The following is an 18,699-nucleotide window of genomic DNA, read 5'->3' on the forward strand; positions in this document are numbered from 1 at the left end:
CTGGGAGTTTGAAGTCTCAAAGTCATGAGAAACAGCATGAGAATCTGTTTGCATAACCATTATGCTATCTACCCCTACCCCCACAAGTGGTGTTCTTTATCACCACAACTTCCCAAGGGAGAGGCTGACAAAACCTTATTCTGCAGCAGCAAATCTAGTCTCAAAGCCACCATCCCTTTTCATATTTCTTTTGACTCCATAGAAAGCTTTCTAAATGTATATCCCTGGCAACAAGGCTGCACAGTTTTTTCTTCTTTAATGCTGGGTTCACTTCTAAAATGTCCTTTAATATTTCATTGACTCGAGTGTTTGTCATTCTCCACTATGAAGGCTCATGTCTCTTAAGCTGCTGATGCTGAGGGGCAGATTTCTCTCACAGAGAAATGAAAACAGAGCAGGGAGAACAAAGACGTAGCAGGCTCTGCACTGCCTGACAACCAGCACATTGTGCAGTCACCACCTCCATTTGTCACTAAGCAACAAGAAGCCGCCCTCTGGAGATTCTTTTCCTCAGGTGTATACTCAGAAGAGAAGAAGGAAGTGTGTTTTTTCCACTCCCTTCCTGGAATGATGCAAAATGATTTAGTGGGCTCCTGGGTAAGAAAGTATTTCCTAGTTCATCCTAGCCTCTGATCCCTGGGGTAGTGTCTGAAATTTTAATGAATCACAAGGGTCAAGTTTTAAAAGGGTTTCCTCCAGAATCCAGGTTGCTAGAGTACCCTGAAGTGCCCATTGCCCATCTGCCATTCTGAGTCACCTCTGGAACCCTGCCTAGTCTTTATGATGCCATGCATACTTGCATGTGTTCTGGTCACATATTATCCAGAAGAACCTCCAGGTCTTCTGCCCACTCCTTTATTCCCAGTCCTTTGCTTGCTCTGTAGACTAGGAACATCTCGACGACAAGGATTTTTTCTTCTGTATGTATGTCCCATGCCCAGCCCCTTGCCTGGAATACTGGAGAGGCCCACTATTAGATATTGTTAAACTTTATTGAGTAGAAGGCAAAAGCTGTTTAAGATATAGAAGTGACAGAGAAGTTGAGTAGCCCAAACTGTCAGTGGAGCAGAAAGGGCTGCCCGAAGTCCCATGCACAAGCCTGCTATGCTGGCCAGAGCTGAGGACAAGCTCTTTCTGTGTAGGGGAACGACTGTAGGAGGTGTGGGAGGTTGGTCACATCTGTCCTCTCTAAGGACCACTCAGGACAGAGTTTGGATGTAGGTGTTCCCTGAGTAGACTCGGTTATTCAAACAGTGTCCACCAGTGCAATACATCTCCTCAGACCCCTGACCGGCACTCGTCTCTGTTATTTCTGACTCAGCCTAGGCCCTGTGTCCTCAGGACTGCATCTCACTGGTCTCCACATGGCTCACAACCCCTTACTCATCACTTACTCATCAGGCCCCTTTCTGCTTTTCCCTCCCTGGCCTGCATTTGCCCTTGCAGTACCCACTAAGTCAAATGCTCTTTCTTTTTAAATATTTATTTATTCCCTTTTGTTGCCCTTGTTGTTTTTTTTTAGTTATTCTTGTTGTCATCATTGTTGGATAGGACAGAGAGAAATAGAGAGGGGGGAGGCAGAGAGAGGGAGACAAAGACAGACACCTGTAGACCTGCTTCACCGCTTGTGAAGTGATTCCCCTGCAGGTGGGGAGCCAGGGGCTCGAACCAGGATCCTTATGTCAGTCTTTGCGCTTTGCGCCACGTGCGCTTAACCCGCTGCGCTACCACCCACTCCCCAAATGCTCTTTCTTATCACACGACGGACTGACGGACTCGAGCTGAGGTCCCTCCCCAACTGTCATGAGGTTCTTGGTGCTCCTGCTCCTGCCACTTTGTGTAACCATGGTGCTATCTCCCCGCCCCCTCCACTGCCACTTAGTCTAGTCATCAGGTTATTTCTTCCCTGAACCTGCTCGCTGTGTCTGACTCGCACAGTCACAGAGGCCAGGATTGCCTTGTCTTTTCTGTTTCCTCTGCCCAGAAAGAGATAGAGATAAAGGAAGAAAGGTATCCTTTCTCCATCTATACAGCCCTCAGAGGTGAGTCAAAACAGTGAAGCCAACTGTTCAGATGGTGGGAGATACCGCTCCACTACTCCGCGCCAGGGGCCTGCCACCTCCTCACTTCTGTTGAGAACTAGCAACAGAGGCTTCTGACCAGGGAACCCCGATGTCTGGGACTTGGGGTCGGGTTTGGATGAGATTTAGCCCCCTGCCTGCTTGTTATAGTACAACAGCGGCTTCTATGGGCACTACCGAGGCCAATTCAAGAGTGAAAGTGCACGAGAATACCGCCTTGCTGCCAAGCCCCAGCCTCCGGTCGTGTTCCTGAAGCGATGCCAGGTATGACTGTCTAGCGTGTACATTGGAAGGGAGGCCCAGGCCTGGGCCTGTCTGCGGAGCCAGGAAGCTGGGGTGGCTGGAGTGGTGGGGCCAATTTCTGCTCCTTCTGGGCTCCAAGAACTTTGTCCCTAGACCCTACCACAGCTGAACTGACACCCAGTGCCATCCTCTCCCCAAAGCACACGTGAGGTCTCGCCCCTGAGTTCTCCGGTATTCCCTCCAGTGACGGTCTTTATCAGATAAAATGTCAGATCTCAGTTGGTGGGTGTTCCTGGGGTGAGATCTTCTAAAATCCAGGAAGTAAATTTTGAAAAGACTTTTGTCCAAGCTCAGATTTTTTTTTTTTTGCCTCCAGGGTTATTGCCGGGGCTCAGTGCCTGCCTGCACCACGAATCCACTGCTCCTGGAGAACATTTTCCCCCCTTTGGTTGCCCTTGTTGTTTTATCATTGTTGTGGTTATTATTGTTGTTGTTGCTGTTATTGGATAGGACAGAGAGAAATCAAGAGAGGAAGGGAGACAGAGAGGGGGAGAGAAAGACAGACACCTGTAGACCTGCTTCACCGCCTGGGAAGCGACTCCCCTGCAAGTGGGGAGCAGGGGGCTCGAACTGGGATCCTTACACCGGTCCTTGTGCTTCACGCCATGTGTGCTTAACCCGCTGCGCTACCGCCCTACTCCCTTTTATTTATTTATTTTAATGCCATAAAAGCCCATGATCTAGCCTAGACTCGCCTTTCTAGACCAGGGACACAAATGTGGATAGGAGGCCTCCTCTGGCCAGGGAAGCAGCATGGAGAGTTGCTGGGCACTCTTACAAACGTACTCGTCGTTTATCTTTACAAAACATAATGGCCCGATCAACACTGTATGTTTCTATAACAATATGACAATGATGTCTCATCTCTTTGTGACAACTGTAGCCTCTAGGTTCAACTAAGAGAGAACTAAATAAAGCATACAGGGATAGAGGAGACAGCATGACGGTTATGCAAAAAGATGTTCGTGCAACCTTAAAACAGCTGAGCAGTGCTCGGGTAAAAATAAACAGGTTGCCTCACATAAAAAAAAAAAAAGAAGGAGGAAAGGGGCCTGTGGTGGCCCACCTGACTGAGAGCACATATTACAGTGCACAAGGACCCGGGTTCAAGCCTCCGGTCCCCACCTGCAGGGGGAAAGCTTCACAGTGGTGAAGCAGGGCTGCAGTTCTATCTCTGTCTCAACCCCTCTTTATCTGTCTCTTTCTCTTGATTTCTGACTGTCTCAATCCAATAAATAAATAAGGATAATAAAAATGATTTTTTCAAAAAAGGAAAATATGGCCACCAGGAGTGGTGGATTTGTAGAGTGTGTGGTTCAGGAGATGGTACATGGATAAAGCACTGGACTCTCAAGCAGGAAGTCCAGAGTTCAATCCCTGGCAGCACATGTGCTAGAGGGATGTCTGGTTCTTTCTCTCTCTCTCTTTCCTCCTATGTTTCTCATGGGGGGGGGCAGATGGTGGTGCGAGCACACATAGCACGAAGTGCCAGGACCCGCGCAAGGATCCTGGTTTGAACCCCCGGCTTCCCACCTGCAGGGGGGATGCTTCACAAGTGGTGAAGCAGGTCTGCGGATGTCTCTCTGTCTCTCTCCCTCTCTATTTCCCCCTCCTCTCTCAATCTCTCTCTGTCCTATCCATTAAAAAAGAAACAAAAATGGCTGCCGGAGCAGTGGATTTGTAGTGCCAGTACTGAGCCCCAGCTACAAACCTGGAGGCAAAATAAGGAGGAGGAAAGGAAAAGAATAGAACATGTTCATTTTCTCTGAGAGGTCTCCTAACTAAAACAGCTTTAGACCTGGGGAGCACTGTGAGACTTGGCATTTATACACCTGATCCCAAGGCACACAGATCAAGCTGTTTGGGACTGCTGTTGCTATTTTGTTTTAATGGCACATAGAGGGACTTTGTAGTCGCTTGATTTCATTGCTCTTGGTATACTCTTTCCCCATAATCTAAGAGAGTGAGGGAGACAGAGACAGACAGAGGGACAGAGAGGAGAGACACCACAGCACTTGTCATGCATGATTCTCCCATGTGGCACAGGGGGCTGGAATTTGGGAGTTCCCACATGCAGAACCCAAGTTGGACCATGACCCCATCCCCACCCCAGCCCCAAGCTGGAGGAAACTTGGTGCTGTGTTATGTTTGCCTCTGTCTGAAAAAGTTGTCCTGGAGAGGTGATGCTTCACCAATGACAGTAAAGAGTAGAAGTGTAGTGTGAGCCTCACTGGGTGAGCCACTTCCCACCACCCCGGAGCCTGTTTTATATAACAAAGCACGTCCCAAAGAGTTGGGGAGACAGCATAGTGGTTATGCAAAAAGACTTTCATGCCCAAGGCTCCAATGTCCCAGGTGTCCGTTCCCTGCCACTGTCTTATGCATGAACTGAGTGGTGTTTGGGTAAAACGACAACACGCCTGTCGGGCAGCATGATCTGTGTTGCTTGGGTACAGGTTGAGGGAGGGGGGGTAATTCAGTCTTTGGGCTAAGAACTGACACCGAGGATTACTACAAACACCTAGCAGGGAGGCCTTGCACTGCCTCTGTTCCTGTACTCCCCAGGCCTCCTCACTCTCAAAAGGGAGATGGCCCCAGGACAGGTAGCACCAGGCAGCCCTCCCAGGTGGGAATGCTTGCAAAGTTCAAGCTCTACAGCATGACAGCCTATACTACTCTGCTCTTGCCTTGAGCAAGTGATTCCTGGAGCATCCAGATGTCTCTAGGAGGACCTGGCTAGGGGCTGGGAAGCAACAAGCTGCAGGTGACAGCGCATTCCAGGCACCTTTTCAAGTCCCTCCCCACCTCTACTCTGTTGTCACCCACAAGGTTGGTCTGAGTGCAGTTCTCCTCTGTCCAAGTGTCTTTCCTCTAGCTACTGGGGGAAGCCTGAGAGGAGACAAAGGGAAGGGGGAAGGGGGAGGGCTTTCTTCCCCTGGCTCCATCTCAGGAAGGCCCCCACTAACTGTCTCTTCCCTCAAGATCTCCATTTTTCACTTCTTGTGAAGCGACTCCCCTGCAGGTGGGGAGCGGGGGGGGGGGGGGGGGGCAAAACCGGGATCCTACACTGGTCCTTGCGCTTTGTGTCACCTGTGCTTAACCAGCGGCCCTACCGCCCGACTCCCTTCCTTCTCCTTTTTAATATTTCCATTTACTAATGAGAAAGATAGGAGGAAAGAAAGAATCAGACATCACTCGAGTGCATGTGCTGTTGGGGACTGAATTCAGGACCTCATGCTTGAGAAGTGCTCTCCTTTATCCACGGTGCCGTCTCCCAAACTATACCTTCCTTCTCTGCTTTTTTCTTTTTTATTGTCTCCAGGATTATCACTGGGGCTTGGGGCCAGCACTACAAATTCACCGCTCCCAGGAGCCATTTTTTCCCCTTTTCCTCCCCTCCCCAATTTCTATTAGATAGGACAAAGAGAAACTAAGAGAGGATGGAGAGATAGAGGGAGAGGAGCTGGGTGGTGGCACATCTAGTTGAGCACACGTTCCAATGTACAAGGACCCAGGTTCAAGACGCTGTGAAGCAGGGCTGCAGGTGTCTGTCTGTCTCCCTCCCTCTCTGCCTCTCCCTTCCACTCAATTTCTGGCTGTGTCTGTCAAACAAATAAAGATAATTTTAAAAAATGAATCAAAAAAAGAGAGGGAGAGAAAGATAGATACTTGTAGTTCTGCCTCACCACTAGTGAAGTGGACTCCCTGCAGCAGACCCCTGCAGGTGGGGAATAGGGGCTTGAACCCCAGTCCTTGAGCTTGGTAATAATGTGTGTTTAACTGGGTGTGCCACTGCCCAGCCCCCCATCCACCCCCTGGTTTCTTTCTCTCTCTCTCTCTCCCTCCCTCCTTCTCTCCCTGACCTCCCCTCCCTGTTCCCCTTGTTGTTCTTAAAGTCAGAGAGGAATTCCAAAGGCCCATGGTTGCACCACTTAAGTGGAAAAGGAACTCTAGAAGGGCCGGGTGGTGGTGCACTTGGTTGAACACACGTGATACAATGCACAAGGACCCGGGTTCAAGTCCCCAGTTCCCACCTGCAGAGAGAAAGCTTTGCAAGTGGTGAAGCTGTGTTACAGCTGTGTGTCTCTCTCCCTGCCATTCCCTTCCCTCTCGATTTCTATCTTTCTCTATTCAATAAATAAACATAAGTAGGGGGTCGGGCTGTGGCACAGTGTGTTAAGCGCATGTGGGGCAAAGCGCGCAGGGACCGGCATAAGGATCCCGGTTCGAGCCCCCGACTCCCCACCTGCAGGGGAGTCGCTTCACAGGCGGTGAAGCAGGTCTGCAGGTGTCTATCTTTCTCTCCCCCTCTCTGTCTTCCCCTCCTCTCTCCATTTCTCTCTGTCCTATCCAACAACGAACGACATCAACAATGGCAATAAAAATAATAACCACAACGAGGCTACAACAACAAGGGCAACAAAAGGGGGAAAAAATGGCCTCCAGGAAGGTTGGATAAATGGTGCAGGCACCGAGCCCAGCAGTAACCCCGGAGGAAAAAAATAAATAAATAAATAAAGATACGTAAAGAGAAAAAAAGAAGGAACTCTAGATACTTAAAAGTACAGATGCAAATTAAATTCTCAAGAACTCATGGAGGGAGGGTATGCATTACATTGTAGAGCTACCTCCCCAGTTCCTTCATTCATTCCTTTCTTTCTTTCTTTCTTTCTTTCTTTCTTTCTTTCTTTCTCCTATGTTTTGTGAGGAATAGATGAATGGAGAAAGAGTGGAGCAAAGGAGAGAGAGGAAGAGACACGAAAGCACTGGTATCATGGAGTTCCCTTAGTGCTGTCCATGGCGCTCCCTGGACACCTAGAGTCCGAGTCATGGTAAGAAACATGGACAGAAAGTGGAAACACTAAGTCTGGAGCTGGGCTCTGTGTGTTGCACCGAAGCCAAGGGCTGTGGGGAAGGCAGACAGGCTGGCAGCTGCCCGGAGTCCTGGTGCATGATGGTGAGAAAGAACCTATCATGTTGAGATGAAGAATTGCATCCATATGTCAGCAACTGTACTGTGAGCCACTAACCTCCTCAAAAAAAAAACAAGGGAGTCAGGCGGTAGCGCAGCGGGTTAAGCGCACGTGGCGCAAAGCGCAGGGACCGGCGTAAGGATCCCGGTTCTAGCCCCCGGCTCCCCACCTGCAGGGGAGTCGCTTCATGGGCAGTGAAGCAGGTCTGCAGGTGTCTGTCTTTGTCTCCCCCTCTCTGTCTTCCCCTCCTCTCTCCATTTCTCTCTGTCCTATCCAACAACAAAGCAACGTCAACAATGGCAATAATGACCGCAGCGACGCTGCAACAACTAGGGCAACAAAAAGGGGGAAAATGGCCTCCAGGAGCGGTGGATTCATGGTGCAGGCACCGAGCCCAGCAATAATCCTGGAGGAAAAAAAAAAAAAAAAACTTGCACTTTACAAAAAAGAAACATGCCCCAGATCTCCAGATTTTTTTTCCCTCCAGGGTTATCACTGGGGCGTGGTGTCTGCACTATGAATCCACTGCTCCTGTGGCCATTTTTTCCCTTCCATTTTATTGGATAAGACAAGAGAGAAATTGAGAGAGGAGGGGAAGATAGAGAGGGGAGAGAAAGCTGCAGACCTGCTTCACTGTTTGTGAAGCGACCCTCCTGCAGGTGGCGAGCGGAGGGGGCTCAAACTGGGATCATTGCACTGGTCCTTGTGCTTTGGACTATGTGTGCTTACCCCGGTTCACCGCCAACCCACCCCCTCGAAAATTTTAATTAAAATTATATTCAGGGGCCAGGCGATTGCACACCCGATAGAGGCACATCATACCATGCTCAAGGACCCAGCTTCAGGGCCAGGTGGTAGCACACATGGCTGAGCACACATGTTACAGCGGAGAGGCACCTAGTTCAAGCCCCCAGTTCCCACCTGCAGGGAGAAAACTTCACAAGTGTTGAGGCGGTGTTGCAGGTTTCTCTCTGTCTCTCTCTGTGGGGATATTGTACAGATGTGGCTGAGTTAGGCAGGACCCACAAACCACCATATTTCCATGAGAGTATTATTATTTACATATCAATCTTCTGCCTCATTTTAAAGTGACTCCTCCGCCACCACGTCATCCCCTTAGGGTATCGCTACATAAAAATAATTTTTAAAAATTTAAAAATTTTAGGAGTCGGGCAGTAGCACATCAGGTTAAGCGCAGGTGGCACAAAGTGCAAGGACCAGCATAAGGATCCTGGTTTGAGCCCCCGGCTCCCCACCTGCAGGGGGGTTGCAGTGAACCAACAGGAGGTGAAGCAGGTCTGCAGGTGTCTGTCTTTCTCTCCCCCCTTTTTGTCTTCCCCTCCTCTCTTCATTTCTCTCTGTCCTATCTAACAACAACGACATCAATAAGAACAATAACTACAACAACAATAAAAAACAAGGACAACAAAAGGGAATAAAAAAATATAAAAAGAAAGAAAGAAAAAGAAAAAAAAAATTTTTTAAAAGAACCCAGGGGGGGTCGGGCGTTGGCGCAGCAGGTTAAGCGCATGTGGTGCAAAGCGCAGGGACCGGCGTAAGGATCCCAGTTCGAGCCCCCGGCTCCCCACCTGCAGGGGAGTCGCTTCACAGGAGGTGAAGCAGGTCTGCAGGTGTCTATCTTTCTCTCCCCTTCTCTGTCTTCCCCTCCTCTCTCCATTTCTCTCTCTGTCCTATCCTGCAACGAATTGCATCAACAAGGGCAATAATAATAACCACAACGAAGCTACAACAAGGGCAACAAAAGGGGGGGGAATGGCCTCCAGGAGCGGTGGATTCATGGTGCAGGCACCGAGCCCAGCAATAACCCTGGAGGGGAAAAAAAAAAAAAAAAAAAAGAACCCAGGTTCAAATCCCCGGTTCCCAACTGTAAGAGAGCAGCTTCATGAGCAGTGAAGTACTGCTGGCATATTTCTTTCCTCTATCTTCTCCTCCCTCTAGATTGCTCTCTGTCTCCAACAAATATTAAGGGGAATAAAGGGTGCTGGGAGCCATGGATTTGCTATGTAGGCACTGATCTCCAGAGATAGCCCTGGCAATTAAATATATAGAATTGAGATGACTCCGAGCTGTATGTAGTTGTAAGAAATAATGAAGGAGGGCCAGGCAGTGGCACACTTGGTTAAGCTCACATGTTACAGCGTGCGAGGATGCAGGTTCAAGCCCCTGGTCCTCGCCTGCACGGGGGGAAGCTTCGTGAGTGGTGAAGCAGGGCTGCAGGTGTCTCTCTCTTTCTATCTCCCACCTCTCAATTTCTGTCACTAGACAATTAAAAATTAAAAATAAAATAAATAATAAAGATATCACTTCTTTTTCTTTTTTAATATTTATTTATTCCCTATTGTTGCCCTTGTTTTATTGTTGTAGTTATTATTGTTGTGGTTATTAATGTTGTCCTTGGACAGAGAGAAATCAAGAGAGGAGGGGAAGACAGAGAGGGGTAGATCGAGAGAGACACCTGCAGACCTGCTTCACCACTTGTGAAGTGACTCACCTGCAGGTGGGGAGCCGGGGGTTGGAAAAGGGATCCTTAAGCCGGTCCTTGCACTTTGTGCCACGTTTGCTTAACCCACTGTGCTACCGCCCAGCTCCCAAGAGATATCACTTCTATACTCTTCCCAGTTCCCCTAATTTTTTGCAAAGTTGTAATATGACAAACATGAACAGCAGGGCAACCTATTTATCTCAATTAGATTTCCCCAGTGTTACTTGTTCCTGTGTGTTTCTGGGTAAGTGTATATGTACTAAGAACAATGAAATGTAATCACCTTTGTAGGTTTGTGTGCCCAGAGCTACTAAAAATACTGACATTACGAGGACTCTCCGTGGCTTATTATTTCTTTTGCCAAGAAATTACTTTGCTGGGGGCAGACTCTTTGTAGGGTGTGTGTGCCTTTATCTGCCTTGCCTTTTAGCTCCTGTCACTAAAGTACAAGTTACCTTTGTGTCAAACCAATGATTTGACCTGTGCGTGACAGGAGTTGGCATTCGGTGCCCTCTCGAAGGGGCCAAGCCAATTCTCTCTGTACCGGTTCAGCCTTAATTTTTATGCTGATCTTTTTTTTTTTTTTCCTCCTCCAGGGTTATTGCTGGGCTCGGTGCCTGCACCATGAATCCACCGCTCCTGGAGGCCATTTTTCCCCCCTTTTGTTGCCCTTGTTGTAGCTTCGTTGTGGTTATTATTATTGCCCTTGTTGATGCAATTCGTTGCAGGATAGGACAGAGAGAGAAATGGAGAGAGGAGGGGAAGACAGAGAAGGGGAGAGAAAGATAGACACCTGCAGACCTGCTTCACCTCCTGTGAAGCGACTCCCCTGCAGGTGGGGAGCCGGGGGCCCGAACCGGGATCCTTACGCCGGTCCCTGCGCTTTGCGCCACATGCGCTTAACCCATTTCGCCACCGCCCGACCCCCTTTTATGCTGATCTTTACTGACTATGCCATCATTGTCTCCTTTGCAGTGGCAAATCTCTCCTCCACTTCTAAAAAACTGTCACTTCAAAAAGGTTTTATAGGTGTCAGGGGATGGGTCACACAGTGCACAGCGCAGACTTTATTACCATGTGCTATGACCGGGGTCCCTGTCCCCACCGCCACTTGAAATCACTTGCACAGGGAAAGTTTCGTGGATGGGAGAGTGGTGCTGTGGCGTCTCTTCTTCTCTCTCCTTCTCTCCCACCTTCTCTCCAAACTAAGAGTCTGCGGGGGACAGCAGCACACTTGAGTGAGCGCACATGTGCCATGCACAAAGACCCAGGTTCGAAGCCCTATTCCCCACCTGCAAGGAGGAAGCTTCACCAGTGGTGGAGTAGGACTGCAGGTGACTCTTTCTTTATATTTTACTTATTTATTTTTAATGAGAGAGAGACTAGAGCGTTGATCTGGTAGAGATTGAACTTGGACCTCGGAAAAGTCTTCTTTTTCTCCCCCATCAAGGTTATCATTGGGACTCAGTGCCTGCACTACAAACCCGCCATTCCCAGTGGCCATTTTTTCATTCATTCATTTATTTATTATTTATTATTTATTTATTTTAATTGAATAAGACATAGGGATATTGAGGGAAGGAAGATAAGAAAGGTAAAGAGAAAAACAGAAACCTGCAGACCTGCTTCACTGCTCCTGAGGTGTGCCTCCTGCTGGTGGGGAGCGAGGGCTCAGACCGGGGTCCTTGTGCATGGTAATATGTACATTTAACCAGGTGTGCCACCACCGCTGGACACACACAAAGTCTTCTGCATATACATAATGCTGTCTCCCCAGCCTTCTTTCTTTCTCCCTGTCTTTTTCACCGCCCCCCTTCCCTCTTAATTTCCCTCTGTTCTATCAAGTTAAAAAAAAAAAAAAGTCTGGCAAGAGTGGTGGAGTCACACAGGCATAGAATCTCCGTGAAAACCCTGAATGCAAAAAAGCAAGAAATCTCACACATGGAATAATGCAGTCTACAATCTTTGCGGGATAGATTCTTCTTGTACAGCATGGCATCTGGGGGATTCATCCAAGATACTTTTTTTTTAATTTCTTTATTGGGGAATTAATGTTTTACATTCAACAGTAAATACAGTAGTTTGTACATGCATAACATTCCCCAGTTTCCCATTTAACAATACAAACCCCACTAGGTCCCCTGTCATCCTTCTTGGACCTGTACTCTCCCCACCCACCCACCCCAGAGTCTTTTACTTCGGTGAGATATGCCAATTCCATTTCAGGTTCTACTTGTGTTTTCTCTTCTGATCTTGTTTTTCAACTTCTGCCAGAAAATGAGATCATCCCATATTCATCCTTCTGTTTCTGGCTTATTTCACTTGACATGAATTTTTCAAGGTCCATGCAAGATCGGCTGAAACCAGTGAAATCACCATTTTTTATAGCTGAGTAGTATTCTATTGTGTATATACACCACAACTTGTTCAGATACTCATGTGTTGTTGGACACCTGGGTTGCTTCCAGGTTTTAGCTGTTACAAATTGTGCTGCCAAGAACATATGTGTACACAGATCTTTGGGGATGGGTGTGTTGGGTTCCTTAGGCCAAGATACTTTATCAGTAGTTTGTTCCTCTTTTTTTTAGTGAGTATCCATCATTTACAGTATGTGTATATCCTTCTTCTTCTCCTAGCGTTTGCCCTTCTTCCGTAGCCAGTCAACAGCATCAGGTTGAGCCTGATGTAAAGTTTCGAGACCTCCTTTGAATCTGGAGAGGTGGCAGTCGTTGACTATGTGGGTCCTAGTCTGTCTGGAGCCGCAGGGGCAGTTCGGGTCGTCTCTGGCTCCCCAGCGATGGAACATAGCGGCGCACCGGCCATGGCCTGTTCGATAGCGATTGAGGAGGGCCCGATCATAACGTGCCAGGTCAAAGCCGGGTTGACGCTTGCAGGGGTCTGTGATGAGGTGTTTGTTCTTTACCTCAGCTGACTGCCAACTCTGTTTCCAAGAAACTGGAACAGAGAAGTTCAGTGTAGGCATAGGGGACCAGATTGGGTGACGAGACATCAAGCGTTGGACAGGGTGGGCGAAGATATCCGCGTATATTGGCAGGTCCGGTCGAGCGTAGACGTGGGAAATGAACTTAGATGATGCCGCATCCCGACGAATATCTGGCAGGGCGATGTTGCTAAGAACTGGCAGCCATGGAACCGGGGTGGAACAGATGGTTCCAGAAATTATCCTCATGGAGGAATATAATTTGGAATCGACCAAGTGGACATGGGGGCTACGGAACCATACTGGGGCACAGTATTCTGCAGTGGAATAGCATAATGCCAGAGATGATGATCGTAGTGTGGAAGCGCTCACGCCCCATGAGGAGCTGGCCAGTCTTGCAATGATGTTATTCCTCGCGCCCACCTTTGCTGCAGTTTTTATGAGATGTTTGTGAAATGACAGAGTGCGATCGAGAGTAACGCCAAGATAGACTGGCTGGGCTTCATGCCGGATTCTCGTATCCCCAAGCTGCACATTAAGCTCACGTGATGTGTATATCCTGCGATGTGTACTTAACTGAAGATATGTATATCCAGACTTGTCTAGCCATTCCTCTACTAAGAGATATCTCACCGGGCTCTTAGAAATAAAGGTGCTATGAACACATTTGTGCATATGGTTTGATTTTTAATATCTACTTATTTTAATAAGAAAGATAAGGGAGACAGGGACAGAGACCAGATCGCTGCTCAGCTCTGGCTTATGATGGTGCTGGGGATTAAACCAGAGACCTTAGAGTCTCAAGCACTTTTGCAGAACCATTATGCTATCTCCTCAACACAGACTTGTGTATACGTTATGAGGTGAAAATAAGTTTTCCTTCTTTTCTTTTTTCAGATAGTGGCAGAGAGGTAGAGTGAGAGTGGCAGAGCACCAAAGCTTCTTTCAGTGTTGTGGAGCCTAGCTCCAGCCTGGGTTGTGCACATGGCATAACAGCACGCTAGCCAAGTGAGCTATTTTGCCAGCCCCAAATTTTCATTTTTGGGGATTTAAAAAAAAATTTTTTTCATTATCTTTATTTTCTTATTAGATAGAGACAGCCAGAAACTGAGAAGAGAGGAGGGAGAGAGAGGGAGACAGAGGGACATTTGAAGCCCTGCTTCACCACTTGAGAAGCTTTCTCCTAGCAGGTGGGGGCTAGGGCTCAAACCCGAATCCTTGTGCGCTGTAACATGTGCGCTCAACCATGTGTGCCATCACCTGGCCCCCAAATTTTTCATTTTTGTATGATAACTGCCCGGCTGCGCCATTGCTGGGTCATGTGGTTGCTATGTGTCTGCTATGTATTTGTTTATTTGCCACCAGGATTCAGTGCCTGCACAATGAATCCACTGTTCCCAGTGGCCATTTTTTCTCTCTTTCTCTTTCTTTCTTTCTTTCTTTCTTTCTTTCTTTCTTTCTTTCTTTCTTTCTTTCTCCTCCTCCTCCTCCTCCTCCTTCTTCTTCTTTTTTGTTAGAGAAATAGAGAGTAGAGAAAGGGATAAAAAGAGACACCTGTAGCACTGCTCCACCACCCATGAAGTTTCACTTCCTGCAGATGGAGACGAGGGACTTGAACCCAGCAGGATTATGTGTGCACTCTAGCAGGTGTGTCTCCACCCAGCCTCGACATTTTCTTTAAAAAAAAAAAAAAAAAGAAAGAAAGAAAGAAAGAAAGAAAGAAAAGGAAATATTTGTCTATTCATGAGAAAAACAAACAGAGCATCACTCTGGCGCGTACAAGACTGAGGCTCAAACTCAGAACCTCCTGCTCGAGAGTCCAGCTCTTCACCCATTCTCAAATGCTCATGCCCTGTATTTCCCTTTATGGATCATTTTTTAAAAAGGTTTATTTGTTTATATATATTAAATAGAGAAGAATAGGCAAGGAAGAGAGCAAGAACTAGAGCACATGCAATGCCAGGGGTTAAACTCAGGACGTCATGCCTGTGGGGCTTACACTTTATCCAGTATATAGCTTAATAGGCTGCTAGGGCTTTTTTTTTTTTTTTTCTCATTCTAGATTCTGACTTTCATTCTCAAAAAGAATTCTATTTTGTGTGGGGCTGGTGGCAAGGAGAGTACTAGGATCAAGCCCAGGCCTCATACATGGGACCCTGAGTTTTAATCTTTTTTTTTTTTTGAGTTTTAATTTTTGATTAATTGGTCAATAGTGTTTCGACATTACAAAGATGCACTTATTTCATGAGAGAGGCAAGTCAGAACACCAGTCACATGGTGCTGTGGATCAGTCTGGGGCCTCCTGCCTGTGAGAAGTGCTCTCCAGGGGGGAGGCGGTAGTGCAGCAGGTTAAGCCCACATGGCACAAAGAGCAAAGACCAGCGTAAGGATCCCTATTCGAGCCCCCGGCTCCCCACCTGCAGGGGAGTCACTTCACAGGCGGTGAAGCAGGTCTGCATGTGTCTATCTTTCTCTCCTGCTCTCTATCTTCCCCTCCTCTCTCCATTTCTCTCTGTCCTATCCAACAACAACAACATCAATAACTACAACAATAAAACAAGGGCAACAAAATGGGATAAATGACCTCCAGGAGCAGTGGATTCATGGTGCAGGCACTAAGCCCCAGTGATAACCATGGAGGAAAAAAAAAAAAAAAAAAAGGAGAGAAGAAGAAGAAAGAGGAGGAGGAGGAGGAGTAGGAGCAGGAGGAGAAGGAGAAGAAGGAGGAGAGAGAAGAGAAGGGGAAGAAGAAGGAGAAGAAGGAGGAGGAGAAGAAGGAGCAGAAGAAGGAGAGAGAAGAATGGGAAGAAGAAGGAGGAGGAGAGAGAAGAAGAGAAGGGGAAAAAGGAGAAGTAGAAGAAAAAGGAGGAGAGGAAGAAGAAGGAGAGAGAAGAAGGGGAAGAAGGAGGAGGAGAAGGAGAAGAAGAAGGAGAGAGAAGAAGTGCTCTCCTCTGCCTGAGTCCCATGGCAGCTCTGTGCTTGAATCTCACTCAGGCCAGCTTGCTTTGTGAGGAATGAGAGGTAAGGCCAGCTTCCGTTTTACTGAACACTCACCAGCTGTCCAAGGATGGAGGCCCCCAAATGGAATTTGTTTGCTTTTGATGCAGTGCTAGAAGATGATTTAGGGTCTTGGACATGTGCAGTATTACTGAGCTGCCTCTGCAGAACAATTTTCTAAACTACTGGTTGTTTTTCTCTAGCTCGGCACAGAGTACAGGGAATGAGTTCCGTGGGTTGTGGGGTAGTGCTGTAGTATTCCTCGTCTGTCTGTCTCTCCCTTTTTTCTCCTCCTCATATATATATATATATATATATATATATATATATATATATATATATATATTAGCCCAAGAGGTGGCATATCTGATATAGTGCTGGACCTTCAAGCATGAGGCTCTGAGTTCCATGTATGGCAGCACATGTGCCAGAGTGACGCTCTGGCTTTCTCTATCTCTGGTTTATCTCTATCTCTTTCCCAACAATTTTAAAATACCAGGAAGTTTCACAGGAAAGGTCATGTTGTTCAGCAGTACCACGCATGCACAAGTCCCTGGATTCATTCACCGGTACCTCATTAAAAAAATGTTTTGTTCTAGCTACTGAGAAGGGCAATTTAGGAGCAAAAACACCAGGTGGGAAGCTCTTTCACTAAGTCAGGGAAGACAGGAAAGTGGCTTGGCTAGGGAAGGCAGTGACTATGCTGAGGGAATGGTTCCACCCTTAGTTAATACTCAAGGAGCTATCAACAGGCTTTCCTGGAACATCAGACGCAGAGTGTGGAAGAATCCAAAGAACTGCACGGTGTCTGGCAGGACCTAGATGCCACAAGCACGGCTGAGGGACTGCCCGTGGTTTTGGTTTAGGAAATGACCCGGAGTTCAGTCATATGTTAGGAGATACTCATTGGGCATGCATGTGGACGTGGCGTAGACACTCTGGAGTTCCAAGAGAACTTGAATTCGAGTATTTCCATTTCTAGGTAGTATTTAGGGCTCTGGGTCTGGGTTGTTAATGAAGGAATTAAGGACAATAAAAGAGATGAAAGGAATGTCTAGTCCTGGGCAATCTAACCCTGAACAGTCCAGTGTGAAATCTGAACAAATTCCTCTGGTGGCAGGGTGCCCTGAGAAATGCTCCAGCGGTTTCTGCTTCGAGACCAAGTGCCAGGACGAGTTGTTGCCTGAGCAGAGTGTTACTTTGATTCTTTTTTATTTTGTAGTATTTTATTTATTATTGGATAGAGACAGGTAAACTTGAGAGGGGAGGGGAAGATAGAGAGGGAGAGAGACAGAGAGACACCTGCAGCCCTGCTTCACCCCTTGTGAAGCTTCCCTCCCACAGGTGGGGACCAGGGGCTTGAACTCAGGTCCTTGCGCACTGTCACGTGTGCTCTCAATTAGGTGTGCCACCACCTGGTCCCTCGTTCATTTTTTATTTTCAAGTCAGACCACTACTCATCTCTGGCTTACGGTAGTGCTGGGGATTGAACCTGGGGCCTCCAAGCCTCAGGCATGAGAATCTGTTGTGTTACGAATGCTGCTACCTCCCGACCCTGTTCCTTTCATTTGTATCTGCCCTTTCAGGATGCTGGGAGCTTGGCAGTTTAGCACCTGGCAGTTCACTTATTTAGTACTTTTTAGCCTGTGAAGCGACTCCCCTGCAGGTGGGGAGCCGGGGTTCGAACCGGGATCCTTATGCCGGTCCTTGTGCTTTGTACCACCTGTGCTTAACCCGCTGCGCTACAGCCCGACTCCCTGCATTCTTTTTGAGATACACAAATAGGGCAGGAGAGAGACTGGGATCGAAGGAGAAGCACCACAGTACTACTCTTCCACCCGTGAAGCTCCCTGAAGTGTTCCCTGTGTCAGATGCTGAGGTAATATCTCGGCAGCATGTAAGTTTCGTTTCTTCCACTCAACTTCTTCCTCACTGTCTTTCAAGGAGCCAGCGCAGCAGCACTTATTCTCCAAGCATGACAACCGCACTTCCTTCGACAAAGTGAGTGCTGGAGAGAGGAGGAGCGGGCAGTCCCCCAGCTCAGGTCAAAGTTGAGGTAGGGTAGAGGAGATAAGACATTCCAGGGAGATAAGACATTCCAGGCTCCCTGTACCGACAGAGGAGTGTCTGGTTTCCTGACAACCTCTCTCCATTTTCTGTGGAGAGGCACAGGAGATGTGCGTTGGTTTCCTCCAGTTTACCTGACAGCATGTACATATCCCAGAGGCCGCTACCTTACTGGAGGCCTCACCTTGGGATGAAAGGCACGGCTGGGGAGGAAGGCCAGAGAGACCTGGGTCTAGGCATAAGCTTAGGGGGCCCCCAAAGACATGTCCGGTGCCAGGCTGTGGGCCAAGGGCCCGTACCGTTAAGAAGGGTCCCTACTGCCTGCTGCAGGGAATCGGAAGACGGAAAGACATGGAGCGTCTATGGCAGCAGCAGACCTTCCTGCACTGGGCACCCTGTGACCTGGAGCTGCACCAACAGCAGCCTCTTAAGTCCTCCTACCAGACCACTTTCCAGTCAGGCCAAGCACTCAGTGACCTCCCCCAGCGCCTTGTCCACTTTGTCCAGCTGCAGCCTCCCCGTGGCAACACCACCTACCAGCAGAACTTCTGCAAGCCTTCCTGGGGTGGCCACTATGGCAGTGCCAACACGCAGCCCCAGGTCCCAGTCACCAAAACACTGCCTGACCTCCCAAGGATTCCAAGGCCCAAACTTCTGCAGCACTACCTTCATACTGGGGTCTCTGAGTGTCTAAACTGGTCCAGAACATTAAATGATGGCTGACAAAGATCTGTCTTGCTTGCAACCCAAGAGGCCTCAGCAGCTGGAGTGCAGGTGCTTGTGACCAAGCTGCCTGTGTGCTGGCTGCCTGGGAGCCATACTGCTGAGTGAGGA

General features: G+C 48.1%; 1 protein-coding gene across 3 annotated transcripts; it reads left to right on the forward strand.

The window, feature by feature from the left end:
* The first annotated feature begins 512 nt into the window (after positions 1-512).
* On the forward strand, positions 513-18,592 carry C12H3orf84 (chromosome 12 C3orf84 homolog). Of its 3 annotated transcripts, none has more exons than XM_060204649.1 (4): positions 513-597; positions 2,232-2,345; positions 17,743-17,799; positions 18,172-18,592. In XM_060204649.1, exons 1-4 carry the CDS (start codon positions 568-570, stop codon positions 18,586-18,588), a joined length of 618 nt encoding a protein of 205 aa, XP_060060632.1. In that variant the 5' UTR covers positions 513-567; the 3' UTR covers positions 18,589-18,592. The 3 variants fall into 3 exon arrangements, with proteins under 3 accessions (XP_060060632.1, XP_007533624.2, XP_060060634.1); XM_007533562.2 differs by having other exon boundaries at positions 18,175-18,592; XM_060204651.1 differs by having other exon boundaries at positions 18,196-18,592.
* Positions 18,593-18,699: the final 107 nt, after the last annotated feature.

This window comes from Erinaceus europaeus, chromosome 12 (genome assembly GCF_950295315.1).
Source record: "Erinaceus europaeus chromosome 12, mEriEur2.1, whole genome shotgun sequence".
NCBI classification, from domain to species: domain Eukaryota; kingdom Metazoa; phylum Chordata; class Mammalia; order Eulipotyphla; family Erinaceidae; genus Erinaceus; species Erinaceus europaeus.